The sequence below is a fragment of the Ambystoma mexicanum genome, chromosome 11 (genome assembly GCF_040938575.1).
Source record: "Ambystoma mexicanum isolate Mex_15411 chromosome 11, UKY_AmexF1_1, whole genome shotgun sequence".
Lineage (NCBI taxonomy): Eukaryota > Metazoa > Chordata > Amphibia > Caudata > Ambystomatidae > Ambystoma > Ambystoma mexicanum.
In genome coordinates, this window is record NC_090934.1 from 705,313,863 (window position 1) to 705,334,277 (window position 20,415).

Consider the following 20,415-nt stretch of genomic DNA (forward strand, 5'->3'; position numbering starts at 1 on the left):
GACCTGGCGACGACGCTACAGGAAAGGGCAATGGGCCCAGTTACAAAGGCACCATCTGATAACCAAATTCCATAAAAATGGACATTCCTTTTCAGCATGTTCTTGTGGGATGGGAAACAACAAAGGGCCACTACATGCTACAAAGGATTCTCAATCCTAGGGATGGAGGAGGCAGAAGCAGACTCTTGAGAGAAATGGCGAAGAGGGGGGGGACCCGGCTAAGAACGAAGCCATGGAATTGGTCGGTAGCAAGTGGGAGGAGAGGAGAAAAGCTGGAAGGCCCTACCACCAAACTAAAGGGAGAAGACGGATAAAGAATTAGCGGAGGGAAGCAGAGAAACAGACTTGGAAGACGTATCTGATGTACATCAATGAATGCGGGGGAAGAAATCTAATCTGTAAGGTGGGAGGGGAGAAGGATAGAGAGCCTTGCCAGCAATTTGGGCCCTGAAGGAGGCAGATGGCTTGATGCCACTTGGCATCCTTAGTAGGGTAGTTAACCTTAGTATATCCAGGTTAAAACATGGGCCGGTTCCCAAGTTTATTGGGATGATTTGTTGGATACTGTACCTAGACCGGAGAGGGCAAGGGAACAAATGGGTGTTTTGGGGCTGGGAGGGTGGGGTGGTGGGTGGACATTGTGTTTTAGTCTAGGGTGGCATCGGTGGAATCGCAGAAAGCGTGCGCAAGCAGAATTTTCAATGTCATTGGTCTGATGAATGTGTTTCTATCGCATATCATACGGGGCCATAGCAGCCTGATAAAACAGGGAAAATTGGAAGCACAAATTATGAGAAGGGCAGCAGACCTTGTATTGCTACAGAAAACGCACATTAGAAGAGGAGACGGATCAAGATTACACTTGCACCAGTTCCCCCAAATATACCGGGCAAATGCAAAGAAATAAATAGCTGGAGTCCTGATAGTCTTCAAACCCGTCAGGAGCAAAGGTTCTACGCACCAAACTAGAGCTGAATGGAAGTTATATTTACATCCAAATACTTCTCGAAGGCAGGGTACTAATAGGAACAATATATGCCCCCAAAATGGGACAATACTTGGGAAAACTGGTATGTTTCGCGGAAGGGGAGATTCTCCTGACAGACTTAACCTGTCCTGGGGCCCCAGGAGGGATCAGAGTGCCCAGGCGACTTCCAGGGCCCATCGAACACACTGCGGGAAAAGTTCAGACATGCCACCAAAAGACTTCCGGACAGCGAAAAAAGGAAGCAAGGTGGGATATATGTGTTTCTCCCATGTACATCGTATATTTTCCAGGATGCACTGTTGTGGGGGGACCCCCCGAGGTGCTGGGGGCGCTAATTGACAGAGATGGATCTTAAAATTCTGATGGAAACATGATCAGACAGATAAGTTAAGGGACGGGACAAGGGGCAGTACAGTGTGGTCATGAAGGTTCCAAGGGAAATTGTATAGGACAGTTATAAGAGAAACGCTGTGGCAAAAAACCAGAGATGACTACACGGTATACATGCATTTCGTCGACCACTTTTTCATCGTGGGACTTTTCATCGCTGACCGTTTTGGGGTGTTTGTGCGGGTTGGGGTATGATTATTTAAGTAAGGGGGTGGTTTGGGGGGGGCGCGCAGCCCCCCCTAAATAAAAATAATAAAAATGTTGGCGATGAAAAGTCCCACGATGAAGAAGTGGTTGACGAAATAACGTAGAACCGACTACACAGGGCACATCCCTGGACTATGTATGGGATCCCTTTAGCGGCAAATAAGAACAGGCAGAATTATAAAAAGATGAGACCTCAATAGACCGTTAGATCTGCTTAGGGCAGAGAAATCATTACTCAACTTAAAACAGCAATACAGTATTAAGGTGAACAAGGCAGATGGACTATTGGCGAGACTATTGGAACAGCAAACTTCAAAGCGTAACCTGGATGGAATAAGGCAAACTGATGGCAGTGCCAACAGAAACGGAGGACGTTCTAAATTCCTTCTCGACCTGTTCTAAACAACTAGACTCTTCCGAGTCCGGACCAACAAACAATACAGGAATACCTTGACATGCTACAGATGCCAAGGGTGACCCCGGAGGGGAAATCCTAGAAGGTGAAATAACGGAGGTGAAAAGGATGATGAAGCAACTCCCAAACAAAGCAGCGGACTGGGATGGATATCCAGTGGATTTTTACAAATGCGTTTCTAACGATATACATCTCGTTTCGGCACAAGGAAAGTAGAACGTGCTCAATGTCAGAGGTGAAGGTGGTCCTCTTCGCGAAGCCAAATAAAGATCTAACAAATTGTAGCTCCTATAGGCCCATAGTGTTAATTATAGACACCAACATATACACAGGGATCTTGGCAGCCAGATTGAAAGATATAAAAAGCCTGACTGATCTCGACCCATCACATAGGGCAGTATCTCTGGTAGACAAACCTGAGATGGCACTAGAAGGGTAGTACACTTTATAGAGAAAACGGAAATCAAACAGACCCCAGAGATACTTGGATATCTAGACACCGAAAAGGCATTTGATAGGGTAGAGTGGCCGTACTTTTTCACTGCTATGAAACACATGGGGTTTGAACCTCATTTTATATGAATGGTAGAAGCAAATTATAAGGATCCTTCAATACGTTTTATCCATCAACGCACAACTATCCAACACAATACAAATAGTGCGGAGGACAAGGCAGGGATGTCCCTGATCTCCCTTCCTATATGCGATCTATTTAGTACCAATGTTAGCCTTGATTAGAAAAGACAAAAATATAAAGGGTTTCCCATTTGGAGGGGAGATTCACAAGACTGCATATACGCAGATGATATGCTGATGATGGTGTACCCAGAAACATCAATCTCGGCATTGGTAGAATTACTGGGGGGTACAGGAAAGAATGCCGGGGCTGAAAATAAATAAGCCTATGTTGGAACTGCTAGAATTGGGCCTACAAGGGGGCAACCAACAGCTCCTCAGAATTACTATACCACCGCCCCCATCAGAACCACTGAAGGTAGCATCTATGTAGGGGTAGAACTTACCAACAAAATCACACTTCTATACAAATCAAATGACCCAGACCAAATGAAGAAAACACAAGATGTCTCAAAATGGACTCCCCTCCAAATCTTTTGGCTGGGACGTATAAAAACGGTTAAGATGGTGACTCTCACCAGACTTCTACATACATTTTAAGCCCTCCCAATTGTGGTCCCGCAGAAATTCTTTAAAAGCATGAATACACTTAAATTTGTGTGGCAAGAAAATGCCTAATGGCTCCTAGGCAAAGTTTGGGGGGGGGGGATAGGATTACCTAATAAACAGATATTACAAGGCGGCTCCGTTGAGAGTGGTAAGAGAATGGTTCTCAAACGAGGGAACTGATCTGGACCCGTATGGACCGGGCCGTGGCAGGCAGACCACTAGCAGAGTTATTGTGGCTATCAGGGAAGGATAGGCCCCAGAGAGCTAGACGTAGCACAGTGCTCCGAACATGTGACATATGGCACAGATTGATAAAGAAAGGGCATCTGTCAACACGCCCCTCTCCTTTTACGCCCATGTTTTAGAATCCAAGTTTCTCCCTGGGTGTAGAAAAGGGCAAATTCAGTTGATGGGGGGGGGGTGTGGGGGGGAGGGGTTGCTTGAAGATTAGGGACATGGTGTGGGGCGAGGATGTAGCAATATTTGAATACAAGGCACATATAGGAATAAAAGAAACAGATTCAAATGCACACAGCTGAGATGTTGCCTAAGGCAACCGGAGATGAGCCACGCAGCCCCAAGGCAATTGATGAAATTCGAAACCTATATAACTACACTGTGGACAAACAACTAATTACAAATAATTACCTGCTGCTACAGGAAGGTACAGCCCATAAGATCTGGCCATACCGTAAAGCTTGAGAGGGGGACAATAAGTGAAGTTTTTTCATGAGCGCACTGGGAGGGGCTATGGAGGAACATTCCAAAGCTTACTAGGTTTTTACAATTGAGACCTTGTACAAGATTTTACAATGCCACTGCAATCCTCAAAAAGTACATAGAATGTTTAACAGTCTTCCAGGGATGTTGGAGGGGGATGTATAGGCGAAGGGAACTAGAAGCATATATGGTGGAACTAACCCAAGATCAAAGGATTTTGGGATGACGTTATGGGACAGATAAAATGCATAATACCGGAACTACACACCCTGTTTGGGAGAAAGCTTGTGTGGACTTTGAAACCACTAAAGAGCCCTGATGATGCTTATAGCAGGTTGGCTGGTGATAGCCAAAAAATTGGAAGCAAATGGACCCACCTACGGTGACAAACTGACTACATAAGCTCTGGAACGTAGTGGCAATGGAATGGACCACATAATGGATACAGGGAGAAGCAGAGAAATTCAGGAGTGATTGGCGAGCAGTGATAAAATAAAGAGTGATTACATGTAACCATGGTGCCCGCAAATTATCAGAATACTAGATATAAAGTGACAATACATGGACATCTATTACGGCCTCTTTGGGGCTTAAACGCCTACGACAAACTTTTATGCAAAGACACTGCGTGAACCCAGGGTGGGGAGGGAGGGACGGGGTGGTTGGGGGGGTAGGTGAGATATTTTGCTATGTTTAAGGAATGCCGATACATTTTTTAAATGCATTCCTATCCTTTGTTGACAGTTAGAAATGCAAGTGGGTGACCAGCAGTTAACACAGCTGCTCTCCATCTTCAAAGAAAATGCGTGAAAGGTTCAGAAATGAACCTATAATGCATTGGGCCTTTACCCGCACCTAGGCCACACAGGCATAGGGAAAGGCATTTAATTCTTGCTCCTTTCACAGTGCATTCTTTGGGTATGGAATGCGCATCGAAATGCGCAAAAATGTCCCCTAATTAGGGCCAACTATCAAAGTGAGTGAAAGGGCATTTGAATGTGTGCATTCGCACTTGGAGCAGTCCTTGTGCTTAATGGATTTAACAATAATAATAAAGTAGCACTATGCCATATTCTTTGGGTCTGAGATTGAGCTGATAAACAAAGTAGGGAAACCTGGTGAACAAATTGCAGCTCAGACACTCTGAATACGTTTCGCTTAAACAAAGTCTTTATACCTCGATGTACGTCAGCTATGACATCCTCCTACGTGGCAAATCGTAAAAGCCTATCTGGCGAAGGGATTGGTTAAGGGAATATATATACTTTTATTTCGGGTTGTTAGTAAATGGCTGCCCCCTATATGGTAGGCACGCCTTATTTACTTTTAATCTGTATTATACGTAGTAAAAAATAGGAGTAACAGCAGCAGATTGGCTTCTGCAACAATGTATGATTGCCACATGGCCCAGCGTGATTGGCATTCTCTCCCATCCCTTCTCGAGGGAAAAGCTGTAATGCAGGCCAGCCAGAGCCCTGGGACGGCCGGGGGTGCGCCTCCGGGCTTGGGCGCTTGTCTCCCTTGTTGGTCAACCGTCCCCAAGTTCAGCGGCGTTCCCAGGGACCCTCAGCAGGGTCCCCATCATTCATTGGAGGGACAAGCTGTAACGCAGGACAGCCAGAGGTCCAGTATGGTCAAGGGTGATGTCCCCGGCCTCTTAGGCACCGGTTTCCCATGTGGGTTGACCGTCCCATCCAGCAGTGGACCTGGGGAGCTTGGTGGTTTCCCTGTCCCTGACCTGTTACAGCCTTTCCCTCCGGGAAGGGGGAGAGGACCCTGACTGCTCTCCCTGGGACAGCGTTTGAGCCTGGGGGCTGTCCACCCAAATGGGAGAAGGGCACCTAAGGCCTGGGACATCACCCCCGACCACCTTGGACCTCTGGCTGGGCTGCGTTACAGCCTTTCCCTGCTGGTTGGGATGGGGACCCTGCCAGGGTTCCCTGTGACTGCTGCTGGACTTGGGGACGATCGACCCACATGGGAGACTGGCGCCCAAGGCCAGGGGGAGCACCCCCAGCTGTCCTGGACCTCTGGCTGGGCCGTGTTCGCTTTTCCCTCTGGAGCTCCCTGGGACCTGCGCTGGACGACTGATCCAAATGCGAGATGGGTGCCCATTTCCGGGGACATCACCCCCAGCTGCCCCAGAGCTCTGGCTGGCCTGCATTACAGCTTTTCCCTCCGGGTAGGGCTGGGGATCCTGCCGGCGATCCCTGCAACTGCTGCTGAACTTGGGGATGAGCTACACTTCTTTTCCACCCAGGTCTGTGCACTCGCACATGAGGTGCCGTTTTTTGTCAAGATACCTGTAGGAATATGAGAAGGCAGGACATGTGATGTTGCCAGCGTGTTTCAGTGGTTTCCTGGTGGCATTTTTGACTTGGTCAGGCCTTGTGGGTACAAAATTCTATGACGATTTGCAAAAGTCAGATCACTTTGTATTACCACAGATGTCTTTTCAGAAATGCATGGAGTTACCGGTTTTCCTTAGTCTCAGTGACACCACACGCCCAAATCTGGTGGTTGTCCAGACGGCCAAATCCAGTATTCCCCAGGGAGTTTGATGTACCATTGGTTTAGCCTTTTGCCTTTGGACCCCCAGGTCACTGTACAGACAGATGTGAAGTACCGTTTTTATCAGGACCGCTGTGGTAATGTGTCAAGGTAGGACATTTGTTGTTTTATCTTGGTTTTGATAACTTGTTCATACATTTCCTACTGCTGCTTTTGTTACACAACCCTTTCATTTCCCAAATGTGACCTACATTTAGTTGCTACTTTAGGCACACTACGCTTTTGTAATCTGCGTAAATCACCTATCCTGCAAAAGGTCTGCCTGTGCTCTTCAAAAAATGTATGCTTACCATTCTTCACATTGGTTTTCCTTATTTTCAAATGCGAAGTACGTCTGTTTAGGCAGTCTGCATACACATCTTGTGTACTATGTCTCCATTTTTGGCTTGTGATATTCATTGTTTTGTGAAAAATTACAGTGTGGTTTCCTAACGAGAAGACACAGGAATGTAGCCGGGCATTGCTTTTCTCAATCTTCAAAGAAGTCATTAGCTTAAAAGTCCAAACATGTCCAGCACATACATTTTTTTTTTCTGTCATTTTTCCCAAACTATGGGAACTGTAGCTACATAGTGTTGTCTGACCTGCAAAAATGACCCCTTCCTGAACTTGGAATCGTCTACTTTTCTAAAGTATGTTTCTGGCTTCCCATTCAGCTTTCCTACCCTCCTCTTCCATTCCGTCCAAGCATGCCCTACTGGAAAAAAGGGAAACATTGCCCGACTCTCACAAAATTGATAGTAACCTTCTCCACTCCCTGTTCTTGAAAGCTTGGAAAATGGAGCATTCAGAACAGCAACACATTTGGTAATGTCTTTTTATTTTTCTCACCCCCGCCTACAGCAAATTAGGAACCCTAGGTGGCATTAGGACTGCCTACATGTGGGAAGAAATGGGTGCAAAGTTGGCAGTGATATCACTTGTAACAAATGTTACAAGGGATTGAATGGGACATACCGAAATGTCCAAAAAAGGATCAGCACAGGGAGCGAAAACCCTCAGCAGTTAAGGGGTTAATGAATGGGCCTTGTTTTCGAGTCTTGCACCACGTGGAGACCACAAATGTGTTAATTTCATCCTTTTTAGTGCTATTTAATTCAATTATGCTTGGTGTTATTACTCCCATTGGCCTCTGGAGACTTGGTTGCTCCATTTTACCCATACTTTCTGCATCCTTGATTGTTCAATACTTGGCACTTATGATATTCTTTTACTTAATCTAAGAAATATTTTGTGCGTTTGTAGCTTACTCCCTTTTTGCCTTGCAGTTGCCTCTTGATGTGGCATCCTTGATCCCAAGGTAGATATTCTCTGTTCGAAGCTGTTTTTGCCCCATCACCTGTTAGCTCTGCAGTCCTGGTCTCTCTCCTTAGCGTATGATTATAAAAAACCAACGTTTATCTTTTCATCATGGCCGCTCTGTCCACGTTGTATTTTCTACTGCAGCAAGCTTCTGCGTCTCATTCTATCTCGAGTTTCTTCGTATGTAGATCTACTGCATCTCTCGATTTCTTCGTACTGGCACATCCAGTTTCTTTGTTCAGTTCTCTTCATTAAGTATTCACATTGTTTGTGTCCTTAACTTCTCTGACATCACTTTACTCATCTGATGTCGCTTACAGCTCTTCTATGTTCAGTGGTGTCTCCAGATATTCAACCTCAGTTTAAGGGTACATTTGATACTGTTTAAGTGCATAACGTCTTTCATATTTTCGATGCAGTATTTGGATGATACCTGGTGTCACGCACAGTACTTGTCCTTCCAATATGACTGAGGCGAGCGGGGGTAGAAGGGCACTAGAGATGTGTACATCTGTCTCTATACAAATGCACTTGAGAAACTCTAGTAAACCGGTTTAGAGCTTTAGCACCAAACCATAAAACATCTTGGCAAGGTTTATTAAAAAAAAACATGAACTGACTTCTTTGAATCAGGCAGACAGCAATGCCCTGCCCCTCCCCACCCCAAGGCCGGGTCCTGGGCCACAGGCACCCTTTTCCCCTCCCATAAAGTTGTCTGTGAGAAGTTTGATATTCTGATTGCTGGTGTTCCAGAATTTTGTGCCGGCAAATTGTGCCCCTCCTTTACAGTTGTGTAACTTGGCCATCACACTATACCGGTTTCAATTTCTTTGAGCCCAGCTGTAGGCCTTTCTTTCCCAAGACTCCTTTTCTCGTTTTTTGCCCTCTATCCAAAAGTTGTTGCTCTGAAGAATATATATACTTGTTTCTGACAGCCTCAACTCATTTTTGGCTTATGCTTTGTCACAATTGGTATTGAAGACTTGCTACGTTATTTCCCACACTGCAGTCCCCATCTAACATTACTCGGGGGTGTTGCTAGCTCTGGAAAAGATCAGGGGCTAAGCTAATGTCGAGACTGGCGGGACTCGGGCTAAATGCAGCCTTTTGGTTGTAGCCCTTGAGCTTCTATCCGGGGCTATAGCCCCCTCTGCTCCCCTAGCAACGCCTCTGGCATTACTCCCCCAGTTTCCAGCTCTGGTCTATAACTTGGCCTGCCAGGAGAAACCCCCCCCCCCCTTCCCCACCACCCGTTCCAACCCTTGGAACGGGAGGTTAACACTACTGGCACCCCGGGTTACCAAAGGGATAGCCCAGGGTTCTAAAAAACAGCATAATTCAATGAGACGCCTGCAGGTTGGGGGGGGAGGGGTCGGGAGAGAGCCTGCAGGTTCTTTGCAGCGTGGGCTTAAATTACAGGTTTAAGCCCCCACGGGTGCTAAGGCAATATTTTAGGGGACCGGCTGTACCAGTAATGAGGCCTTGTTTGATTTAGGTAAGTGCTTCTGCTCCACCTAGACGCCAGGCTAAGTCTGTAGTAGTTATCCTTCATGGCTTGAACTAGTCAGTGCCATGATTATACAGAATAGAGTAGATCTCCTAGCAGAAGCATGCTTCAGTGTGTACTGAGCACTTTGGGTTGCATCCTGTCAATTCTGGTGATGTGGTTATTGCATCCTGGTGATTAGATGTTAATGGTAAAGGCTTGGAGTGAGGGAAAACGGGCAAGCTTGGTCGGCAGGGATGGTTCCAAGCTGGTTAATGAGCATGCTAGTTTCAGGGGTGGGGGTTGTGGGAGAGGGGGTTTGACAGCAGGAGCTAAAGGATATGTTGGGGCCCTTGGTGCCTAGTTCACCCTCGAATAGCTCATGCACTTATCCTGAGTTTCTTCCCTAGTGCGCTACTGAGCAAAGTGTAGGGACATACTGCGAACTATAGGGCAAAGTACCCACAACAATAACCCGCAAAACATCTACATTATATTAAATATACATAAAAACACTAACAAATGTAATCCAATTGGTAAAAAGTCAATGTGCAAAGTGCTTGTGATGACAAACCTAGGCGTATAAGTCACCATCGTTCATCCCTGATCTCAATCTGACTTCGGTTAGCTCCACCCCTCTAATTCAATTTAGATATTGAGATGGACTTATGATCTACACTTAGATCTCAATTGAAAAAACTCGCCTGTTTATTCACTAGTATAATGCCTCATACTGAATGTCAACAGGTACTGTGCCCTAGTAAACGTACTGTATTTTAAGCTTTTCTAGCCCCAGAAGTTAGGAGTTGCACTAATTTTACCCCTGATTTAAATGCGGTTTGAAATTGGGGCCACATCGTGTAAAAGGTAAGTCTGCAGTCTCCCAGCTAATGGTGCCCTTGAGGTTGCCTAATGTCCTCTTGCAGTACAATCACCCCCACTTGAAGGTATCACAAAACCGGTTTTCCAAGGGGCTTGGTTGCACCTTGTAAGAAAAGATGACTTCTCTACGGTTTTGCCCCCTTTCACTAATGCATCATTTTGGGGCTTACATTTGGAATTCTTGTTTTAACAGTGGGTATTGTTGCAATGCGTTTATCCTTGCTAAAACATTAATTGTCTTTGAATCGGTGTGGCATGTCGATATAGTTATGAATGCGACTAACATGTGGTCTGTGTTCCTCATCTACTCATCGGTATATACGCATTGGTACAGTGCCTTTAATTGTTGGGTTTTCTATAAAACAGAAGCGTGAAACTGTGATCCGCTTATTGTACTATAAGATGCACATTTGGTAGGCTATGTGGCATACTAGAGATGTGCATTCCCTGGATACATTGGCATTCAAATTGTGCTGATCAGCGAAGAGCACTTAGAAATTTCAAAGCTTCACTTGAATGTCCTAATATTCGTTTTTTTTGTCAGCCCCAGGTTTACCTCGAAAGCCTTTTAGGGCCACCTATATCTGGAGCAGCATCATAGAGTGCCTTGAGACACAAGTGGAAGTGAAAAAGAGAAGACACAACCTCAAGTATCACAATGACTGCTTCATTGGCTCAGAAGCTGTAGATGTCATTTTCGCTCACCTTGTCCAAAACAAGTATTTTGGGGATACCGAACTACCCCGTTCTAAAGTGGTGCGTGTGTGTCAGGCCCTGATGGATTATAACGTTTTTGAGGCTGTTGCAACAAATGTGTTTGGGAAAGACAAGCAACGGACTTCATTTGAAGACAGCAGTTGCAGCCTGTACAGATTCACGAATGTGACCAGCCACATGGGTGTGCAGAGGGACAAAGTAAATGGGCGTTGCACGCCTCAAAACTATAGAAGGTAAGTTTGTTTTTCCCCAAAACATATCTTTTTCATAGCTCTCCGAAATGTTTACCCTGACATCAGGGGCGGCTTGTCCAAAATGGGTGAAGTGGTGTCTTGGAAGAGCCACGAAGCGCTCCTTCAGCTGCAACAAGCAGCTCCTGAGTTGGCTGTCCAAGGGAACTGGTTTCCCCTTTGACAGTTCGTACACAAGCGCGCATGTCCAATGGGCCATGCATGGCCAGGGAAGTTTTGCTTCTCCGGCCTTGCATAGCCCATTGAAAATGCTGCATGGGGTATTGACACTGAATGTGCAGAGGGGGTGGGGCGGGGATTGTTCCCGAGCATACTAGTACAGGGGGTGCCCTGGCTCCTGTGCACACCTGCAGGAAGCTCACCCTGGGGTCCTGTTCATTTAGCACGGGAGAGCCATTGCGGGACCTGTTGGAGCGGATTATTGCTGCAGGTAAGACACAAGGTGTATTGGCTGTGTGTAGGATTGGGTATGTTTATGGTGCAGGTGTGAAGGAGTGTTGTGGGTGAAAGCGTTGGGAATGCGGTTGTGTATTGGTGAATCATAGGCCCACGCATCAGCACAGTGAGCCGGCTTGTCTATTTAGGGATGAATCGGATCAGAGGCCTGGTTGCTTGGTGCTGGTGAGCAGTCACTTGATTTGGGTTTGAATCGGAGACCCTCTCGCCAGCACGGTGAGGGCCACGCACTGTGCTGTAGGGGCCAATGATTTGGGGAAAAGTGGGGGGGGGGATTTTTTAATTTTTTTACTGGGCATCCACTTTCAGGAGAAATGATGCCCAATAGAACAGTTCCATGTCGGAGGCATAAAACGTAATCAGACTGGCTGCGGCAATGCAGTCCAGTTTAGCCACATAACACTTAAGCATGATGTGTTCTTACATGGGTAGACAGGTGTTTTTGCTTTAACCAGTTTAACCATGTATTACTGTGGAATGGCCTTTTGGTAGTAAACACCAGTGTTATGTGTCAGCCTTGCTTTCTTATTGTGGCATGGTATTTTGGCACCCACATCTGTTAGCCAGGAATGTGTCCGACAGCTTGGAGTGTCTTAATATTTGGATTAAGAATGGCTGTACCAAATATGCAGGAATGCAAAATCGATTCTAGTTTTGATATCGTATTTGATACCATGAATTACACAACTATTCAAACACTCCATTGAACACAATAACAAATGTACAGTGCGATTCTGTGGTCAATGTATAGAGTTCGGCTTCCCGATACCACAATACAGATGTTATAAAGTTCAATGCTAAAAACACAGGTAGCTGATACTTGTTGAATAACAGATATATATAATTAACTATCAGGAATGGCATGAAAATGCATTGTGGAAATGTTCCTTTGCACTGACTTGCATCTATTGGATTTTTTGTTTACTTTGCCCTAAAACTGTCTTTTTACCCAATTGCTCACAGAACATGTGCAGTATAATGCAACATTTTACCCCATTATTTAAATAAATCTCAGGGGAGGGGTGTGTGTGTGTGTGTGTGTGTGTGTGTGTGTGGTCAAACCACACCACCCCTCACCAGTCCCAAATCCTCCATGGTTAGTTTGGGCTCTTGCTTTTCTTGAGAATTCATGCATATTTGTGCTAAATATTTACACCCATCCAATTCAAATATTCACCAGCCGCTGCGGCTTAACATCATCCACAGTAATTTGCTTTCTTGTCCACCTGGTACAATGCCTAACCATGTTTTTAATGGCAGATATCTTTTGGAATTTGCTGCTTATGCTGGAATAAGGGCAGTTTTGAGACTTAATGTTGAGGTTGGGGGCCATGTCTCATTGTGAGAATACTTCTCCATTGAGTGCTTAAGTGCCACCGTTGATGTGCCCTGATCTGTTCTTGACAGCAGGGTATGCTGTGCCTAAGGGGGAAGATGTAATTTCCCTTGATTGGGTTACTTAAACAGTAGGGGTGCTCGAGCCAGGTCAGTTGAATGCATTGTGGGACTCAACACCTGCTTTTCCTGCAGTTAAGTGTCGGGATGTTTGTTGGGGTGAGAGGGAGGCCTAGTAAGTGTGGTCGAGTAAAAGAGCTGCCCTTGATGTTTCCTTACTCCTGCATCCCGTCCCCTTTCCTCCATACTTTTGTGACAATCCCGTCCTTTGGGACGGGACCCAAGCACTTTTTCCCAAAAAGCATCACAAATTGAAAATGTTTGTCCTTCTCTTTTTACACGGGGTACCACACGTGGCCGTAACCCCGCCCTCCTGAGCTCCGCTCCATGCATCGCCCTTCAGTCCTTTTCTCTGCGTGGTCAGGACTGGGCGCGCTTGCATCTTCGGGAGTTTTTTGTTCCCGTTGTCCTTCTCTCCTGCTCCAGTTCTGTGGTCACGTAGTCCTCCATCTATGCCAGAACGTCTGGGATTTGTGTCCTGTTATTTGTGCGAATGTCGCTTTGCTAGAGCGGATCCCCATTCGCTCTGCTTGGAGTGTCTCGGGCCGGACTATCAGTGGGATTCGTGCTTCTACTGCGATTCCCTCTCCGTCCAGGCACTCCAGCGCAGTCTTCTTCGGTGGGAGGATGTTTTTCAGCGCATTCATCCGCCTCATCTTCAGCTTTTCGTTGACAAAAGACGTACGCTTAGTTCCTTACTTTTTAGGTCACCCCAGCCGGGGGACTCCTTTCCGGGGTCGTCTTGGTCCAGGAGGGGTTCTAGTAGCTCTACCACCAGGATTTCTCCTGAGGTGCCTCAAATGCCTAATGGGCGTACCAGGGTTTTCTGAAGGTTCCCACGATGGACCTGCCAAGACTGGTGAACGTTCCGAGGTTCACCTGTCGGATGCTAAACGTAGGCCCAGTTCGTCTGATGCTTTGGACACCGGGGTTCGCGCCGAGGTCTGTTTGTAGAGCTTTCTATACCAAGCCACAGCTTGAGGCCCCTCACGAGGCAGCTATACATACCAGGACGAAGACAGAGTTTCCGCTACTTGAGGCTAAGGTCTGTACCAACAAAACCGAGAGACTTGCTCCTAAGGACTTGTCTGTAAGGGTCATTACTCAGTTTCCCCGCGCTCATCATGGTAATACCAGTTCCGAAGAAGGGGGCAAAGAGGGTGGTGGTGCACCATAACTATCTGTTACCGGCTCTCCCTAGATTCCTCCTTTTAGAGACTAATGTTGGGGCCACCTCTCGGATGTCAAGCCAACATCCGAGACCCCCCTAGTACCGGCTCGGCCGAGGATACTTGTGTCAAGGCTAAATTGTTAAGTCCCCTGACCAGCCTGTGGAGACAGTTGCCTTAGCTGTGCATGTGACGCAGTTCTCTTCAGGCATCGACAAAATAGCGCCCCACGCCTCATGGTCCATGGTGGCCATTTTGGATCCTTCCCTTACACCTACATTCTCGACGGCGGGTGCTGGGAATCTTAGTTTTGGGGCTGAGCAGCCTTTTCACCTTTGGTGGAATGTAAAAATCTGTTCCGCCCTTATGACTGGCAAGCTTGTATGCCGCTGCCGCATACTGTCTCACTTCCTCCTACTTCTGCTCCGCTGATCTACGCGGACCCGATTGGTGGTGGGCCTTCCTGGCAAACCTCATTGTGTTTGTGGGGTACACCCCTTATGAGAGGCCCCTACCTATCCCAGTGACTAAGCCTTCATCAAAGGATGTGTTTTTTGGGAAATCTGACTCATGCATTCTGACCCCATGAAGGAGTACTTTAAGGGTCTTTTCAAAAAAATATATCCTGGAGCGGGATAGCACTTTAAAACCTGTGGCAGCCCAGCCTTCTGCCTCCGGTCCGTTGGATGACTCTCAGGCAGATCTGGATTGCGATGAGCAGCCCCGCTCTATCGGAGTATTCCATGTCCGGGTTCTGGATCTGATGGCACTCTTTGATATTCCAGTACCCTGCGGCCCCCGCTCCGCAGGAAGAGGTGCTTTCGGCAGCATTCACCTTGTCACCTCAAGAGCGCACCGGCCTGTTCCTCCAGAAGGACGTTTTGCTGAGGCCCGTAATGTCTGGGATAAACTCCACACCGGGCTACATATTAATAGAATCGATGCCCATTAGAGGCTTCACACCTCTGAGGAGATGGCATTGGCGTCTTGCTTGCTCGCTCCCTTCCTCAACAGTGGTAGTTTCAGCCATGCTTCAATCTAAGCCAGCCTCTATGACCTCTACAGCTGCGGCTCAGATTCTCTCCAGGGAAGACAAAATTCTGGACTCCTTGGACAAGAAAGTCTTTGCTAACTCAGCACTGCAACTTCGAGCTGATCGTGGCGGCAGCTTATATGAAGCTGTGGAGGGAGTTGGCTGATTTCCAGGAGTGCATTCCTTTGGATAGGCTGGATAACTTCAAGGCCGGCTCGTCGGACGCTAGGGTGTTGGCACATGATATCCTGGAGGCTGCGGCACACCATGTGGATACTTCAGCTTGAGGCCTGATGGTGGGAATTGACACCTCCCGCCAGGCGTGGCTCCATGCGATGAAGTTTTCGAAGGAGGTGCAAGATTAAGTTCTAATCCTTCCCTTCGATGGAAAGGAGTTGTTTCCTTCTTAAACGGATGAACTCGCGAAGACCAAGGCGAGTACCCAAACTGCCAAATCCTTGTCAGTCCTGGCAAAGGTCCCAGCTAAGGCCCCTTACACCCAGAAGTCGGGGTCTCAGTCTCAATCCTTTTCTGGCTTTAAAGAGTTTCAGGACCGCCAGGTGCGCAGAACTGACCCTCCGGTTGGTGGCACCCGTCAAACGTGGTCGGTTTTGCTCTCGGCCTTCAGCCTCTTCTCCAGGAGCAGGTAGTCTCCCTGCCGACAAATCTGCAAAATGATAATTTTGTTGGTCACACAAGACTGCGGTGGGTGGACAAATCTCATCACATCTGGAGGCGTGGCAGACCATCACTGACAATATGCGGCTTTTGTCCATCGCTCGGGCGGGCTTTCGCTTGCCCCTCCCCCCACCTCACCCTTCAATCCTCCCTTCCAACAGATCGGAAAATCCTCTGTCGGAGCCGAGGTTCAGAAGCTTCTAGATCTCAGGGCGGTGGAACCTGTTCCCCCTCGGGGAGCAAAGGGAGGGCTTCTACTCCAGACTGTTCACGGTGCCCAAACCCAACCAGCCTGGACTGCGCACCATCCTCAACATTTTCTAGTTCAATCTTTCTCTCCCCCAAGAGAAATTCAAGATGTTCACACCCTGCCAAATAAAGTACCCTCTTCGGAAGGGCGACTGGCTGGGGGGGCGCGGTTGAGCAGCCAGCAAGATGGCCGCTTAGCTTTAACGCTCCCTGGCCCGTTGGCTTCAAATCCGCCGCAATCAGCGGTTCTACAAACTTGTTGCTGCTGAGACCCGGAGCACTCTGCTGCCCGCTGCCTCTACATCATCCTGCCCTTTTCTGGGGCGAAATCTGCGAGTTGGGGCTGATCTACCACCGGCTGAGGCCTCCGGGCCGCGCTAAGCTTCTGCTGCCCATCCCTCCCATCCCCCCCATCGCCCTCCGAGGGATCACTCCACGGCAGTGGCCGGCTGCCTGGCTTCCCCATCTGCCGGCGTGGCGCGCGGCTGTCTGAGACACGGAGGTTCCCCCCTCCCGCCCTGGACTTCACTGCTGCGTGCAGCTGAGAGGCGCTTCGCTTCGCGCCCCCGCTGTCCCCGCGGGGGTGCGCCTTGGATCGCGGCCTGTCAGCGTGCCTTCTCCCGCCGGCCCGCTCCTGATCGTGGGCGGCGGTGACAGCGCCGGCCCCCGGACGGGCGTATCCGCTCCGAATATAGCAGGGGCCACTGGAGTGGTCCCCCGCACAGATGACACTGTCATCCCCGCCGAACTTGCTGAGACTGGTGGCCGTGCCGGAGCCTCCTCGCCATCTTGCTCCTGCAATCGACTGGGCCCGGGATCTACTGCTAAAGGTGGGGGGCCTGCCGCCACCCGGATGGTCATCTGCACTTCGCCCCTGCACTTTGCTCCGAGATGTCCCAAGGTGAGGGGTTTGGGGGAGCGGGTCGGGGCGCACAGCCCATCTGTGTCTCTGATCCTCTGGCAGCGCTTGTCCCGTTCCACTAGGGATAGTGGCCCCCACGCACACCAGCCCCCCCGCGACCACTCACCTGATATTGGCGCAACCCTGGGTGCTCCACTACTCTCCTCTCCCCTGTCTACGCACATACTTGCTGAGCCCTGGCTGCACCAGGCGCCCCTGACTACGCCGCTCTCCACTATTGGTTCCCTCTGCCTGGGCCCCTTGGCTCGGAGGCGGGCGCCGCGGGATACGGATACTCCCAGGCCGTACTGGCGCTCGAACACCTTGCTTCCCTCACAGAGTGGCCCCACCGCCCTAAAGCATGCCTGGTGGGAGTGTTCCTAGCTCCTGCCTCCTAAGCGGTTGCTGACTTATCTCTGATTAAGGGCCTAGTCCCTCTACAAACCCCTTGGGCCCCATTGCTGTCTTACTACAACACATTCTCTGCTTACTCAAAGTGCCCTCAAAGATGTCCGGCAAAGCACGTGGGGCCAACAAGGCTGGGGCAATGGACAAGTTCGCCAAATCGCTGGCCAGCCAGGACCAGGCTGGGGCTGCCCTCCTTCAAGACGACCCAGATGCATCCTCATGGTCTCCTCAGCCGGACCTCACGGCACTCATGGAGTCCATGGCCAAAAACTTTGCGTCATTTCATGAAAAATTAGATGACATTAACGCCAATGTAGCCTCACTACGTACCAAATTGGACCAGCATGGCACTAGGCTGGTGGAGGCCGAGACCAGAATCGGATCCACTGATGATGAGGTACACGTGCTCCAGAACACGGTCTCTGACCTGGTACGAGATATGAAGCAGGTCAAGGCGAAGTGCGATGATTTAGAGATCAGATCCCGCAGGAATAATATCCGTCTAGTGGGGGTCCCTGAGACAGCCCTCAAAGGCAAAATGGAACTTGCAGTTGAGACCCTCCTGAGACCTCCTGGGTGATCCTCAGCTCTCCCCTTTCTTTACTATTGAGCGCGCCCATCGCTCACTAGCCCCACGCCGGGCAACTTCCCCAGACCTATTATAGCCAAGGTTCTCAGCTTCAGAGATAGAGACCACATTCTACGGCTTGCCCGTGAAAAAGGGGAACTGAGACTTGAATCCCAGATTATCCGCATCTTTCCTGACTTCTCGGTCAGCGTTCAAATGGAGCTCAGACAATTCAATGGTGTGAAAAAAATGCTTAGAGAGAGGAAAGTTGAATATGCCATGTTGTTCCCTGCAAGGCTGAAGCTCACCCACCGTAATAAGCTGTACTTTTTCACAGTCCCTGAGGCGGCTGTGAAATTTATTGAGGCCCATATGCCTGTCCCTGGCCCTGAAGGTGACCCTGTGGATGAGGGTTGAGCCGGCCTGCCCTGCACCCGTTACTCATTGTGGTACGATCACCACGCCTGACATTTGCATTTTCTTGTAATCTCATGTATTCTCTCCCTTGCGTATTCACCTATTGTCGTAACTCATTGTGAAGTTCATGAAGCACAGCATTGGTCACAGCTGTATGGATTACGGTATATTGTACCTCTAATGAGATCCTCTATTCCTATAACCCCTACTTGCCGTGCCCCGCTATGCTGTCTCCTCTAAAACTTAAATTAGTCACCGCTGTACTCTATTTGGTGTACTACACCGTTGAATTACTTTAATCGGGCTCACGGCAGCAGCTTCCCCCGCTGCAGTTGCAATGCCGAGTTTGGCTTGTTTTGTTCATTGGTTGCTCCCCTGTTTGGTGTGGGGGCTGGTCCAGCCCCGTTGGGTTTGGCACAAAAGCCATGAGACCTTGGGTGGGTTTTCGGGCACTGCTGTGTTGGGGGAGGCAGTGAGGGAGGGGGGAGGTGATGTTGGATGTTTTAATTACAAAAATGGCGAGACAATGGTAGCTTTTGGTGTGACACTTCTGGTCACTGTACTGGTGGCCGGCACTTTAACAAAATATGACACGCACTACTCGGATCCCCCCTAAATTGTTACTGAATGGCCATTAGGCTAATGTCTTGGAACATCAGAGGGCTCAGCAACTACACAAAGGCACGCAGGGTCACGGCATACGTCCAGAGGCCCGGGGTCAAAATAACTCCTGCTCTCGCACAATTGTCGTCCTCTCTAGCCCCGGCATGGGGCCCCAATAAATACTACACTGTGTTCTCTTCACAATCCAGAGGGGTCCGCACCCTGATTCACAAATCCCTGGAGTTCTCCCTTCGCACCAGCCATATAGATGTCCAGGGCAGATATGTGATCCTCCACTGTTTCCTTGCTAACACAGAATGCCTCCTGGTCAACACATGCCCCATGCATTGATACATCCGATTTTTTTTTTCTGACCACATCCTTGATATCCTCCTTGGCTATGTTGGGGTACCCATTATATGGGGGGGGGGGGACATGAATCTCATTCTGGTCTCCGCCCTGGACAGATCCGGTGTTGCACCCAGAATATTGTCCAGAGCCGCTCGCCGTCTCCATGAACACATGCTCACTGCCGGCCTGGTGGACGCCTGGAGAGTACTCCACCCAATGTCGAAAGAGTTTACATTTTACTCCTCCGTACATGAGTCATTCCAGGATTGACCTTTTCCTTCTCTCTGCCGGGCTCATAGGCAAAACACTTACCACACAGATTCTGCCTCGCACACTCTCCGATCACTCCCCGATCACGCTGGACATTACCTTGCACCCGGCCCTCCCCCAGCACGCTCACTGGCGGTTTAAGTCAGAGTCACTGCACGATAGTCTTTAAGGCTGACATCCTTGCAGACATCACCTCGTTTTTTGATAGTAACAAACGCCACGACACAACGGATGGGGTGAGATGGGAGGCCTTTAAGGTTTTCATCTGGGGCATGTGCATCTCCAGGGAGGCTGGGGTCCTGAAGGACATTAGAAACTCTCTGCGCCGCTCTGAGTCCAGACTTGGGGAGCTAGAGCGTGAGTATGCGACCACCCCCTCTCCGCCCAAACTGGCACAGATCAGAGCTGAGCTGGACCAGTTCGAATCCTTCGCCCACAGCGAGATAAAATACCTTGCCCGCCCCACTGCGGCCCGTAAATATGGCGAAGGAGAGAGGCCGGGCCGTACCCTTGTCCGCCTCGCCCGAGCCGAGGGAGGCAGAGCTCGGATCGATAGTATCATTGACAATGACTGAGTGCGACATTGGTCGGACCGGCCCATTCTTGAGACCTTTGCAGATTTCTATGCAACCCTCTATGCCCAGCAACCAGAGCACAACCCGCAGGATCTGGACGACCTCCTAAACCGCATTCCAATGTCCCTTATATCTCTAGCCACCAAAGAACAATTAGATGCTCCCTTC

The 20,415-nt window shown here is 48.9% G+C and overlaps 1 protein-coding gene across 1 annotated transcript in view; it reads left to right on the forward strand.

The window, feature by feature from the left end:
* DEPDC7 (DEP domain containing 7) overlaps positions 1–20,415 on the forward strand; it is a 594,836-nt gene that overhangs the window by 115,387 nt on the left and 459,034 nt on the right. The window contains exon 2 of the mRNA XM_069623575.1: positions 10,691–11,096. Within this exon, the coding sequence (XP_069479676.1) occupies positions 10,691–11,096 (406 nt within the window). The remainder of the gene's footprint in view (positions 1–10,690; positions 11,097–20,415) is intronic.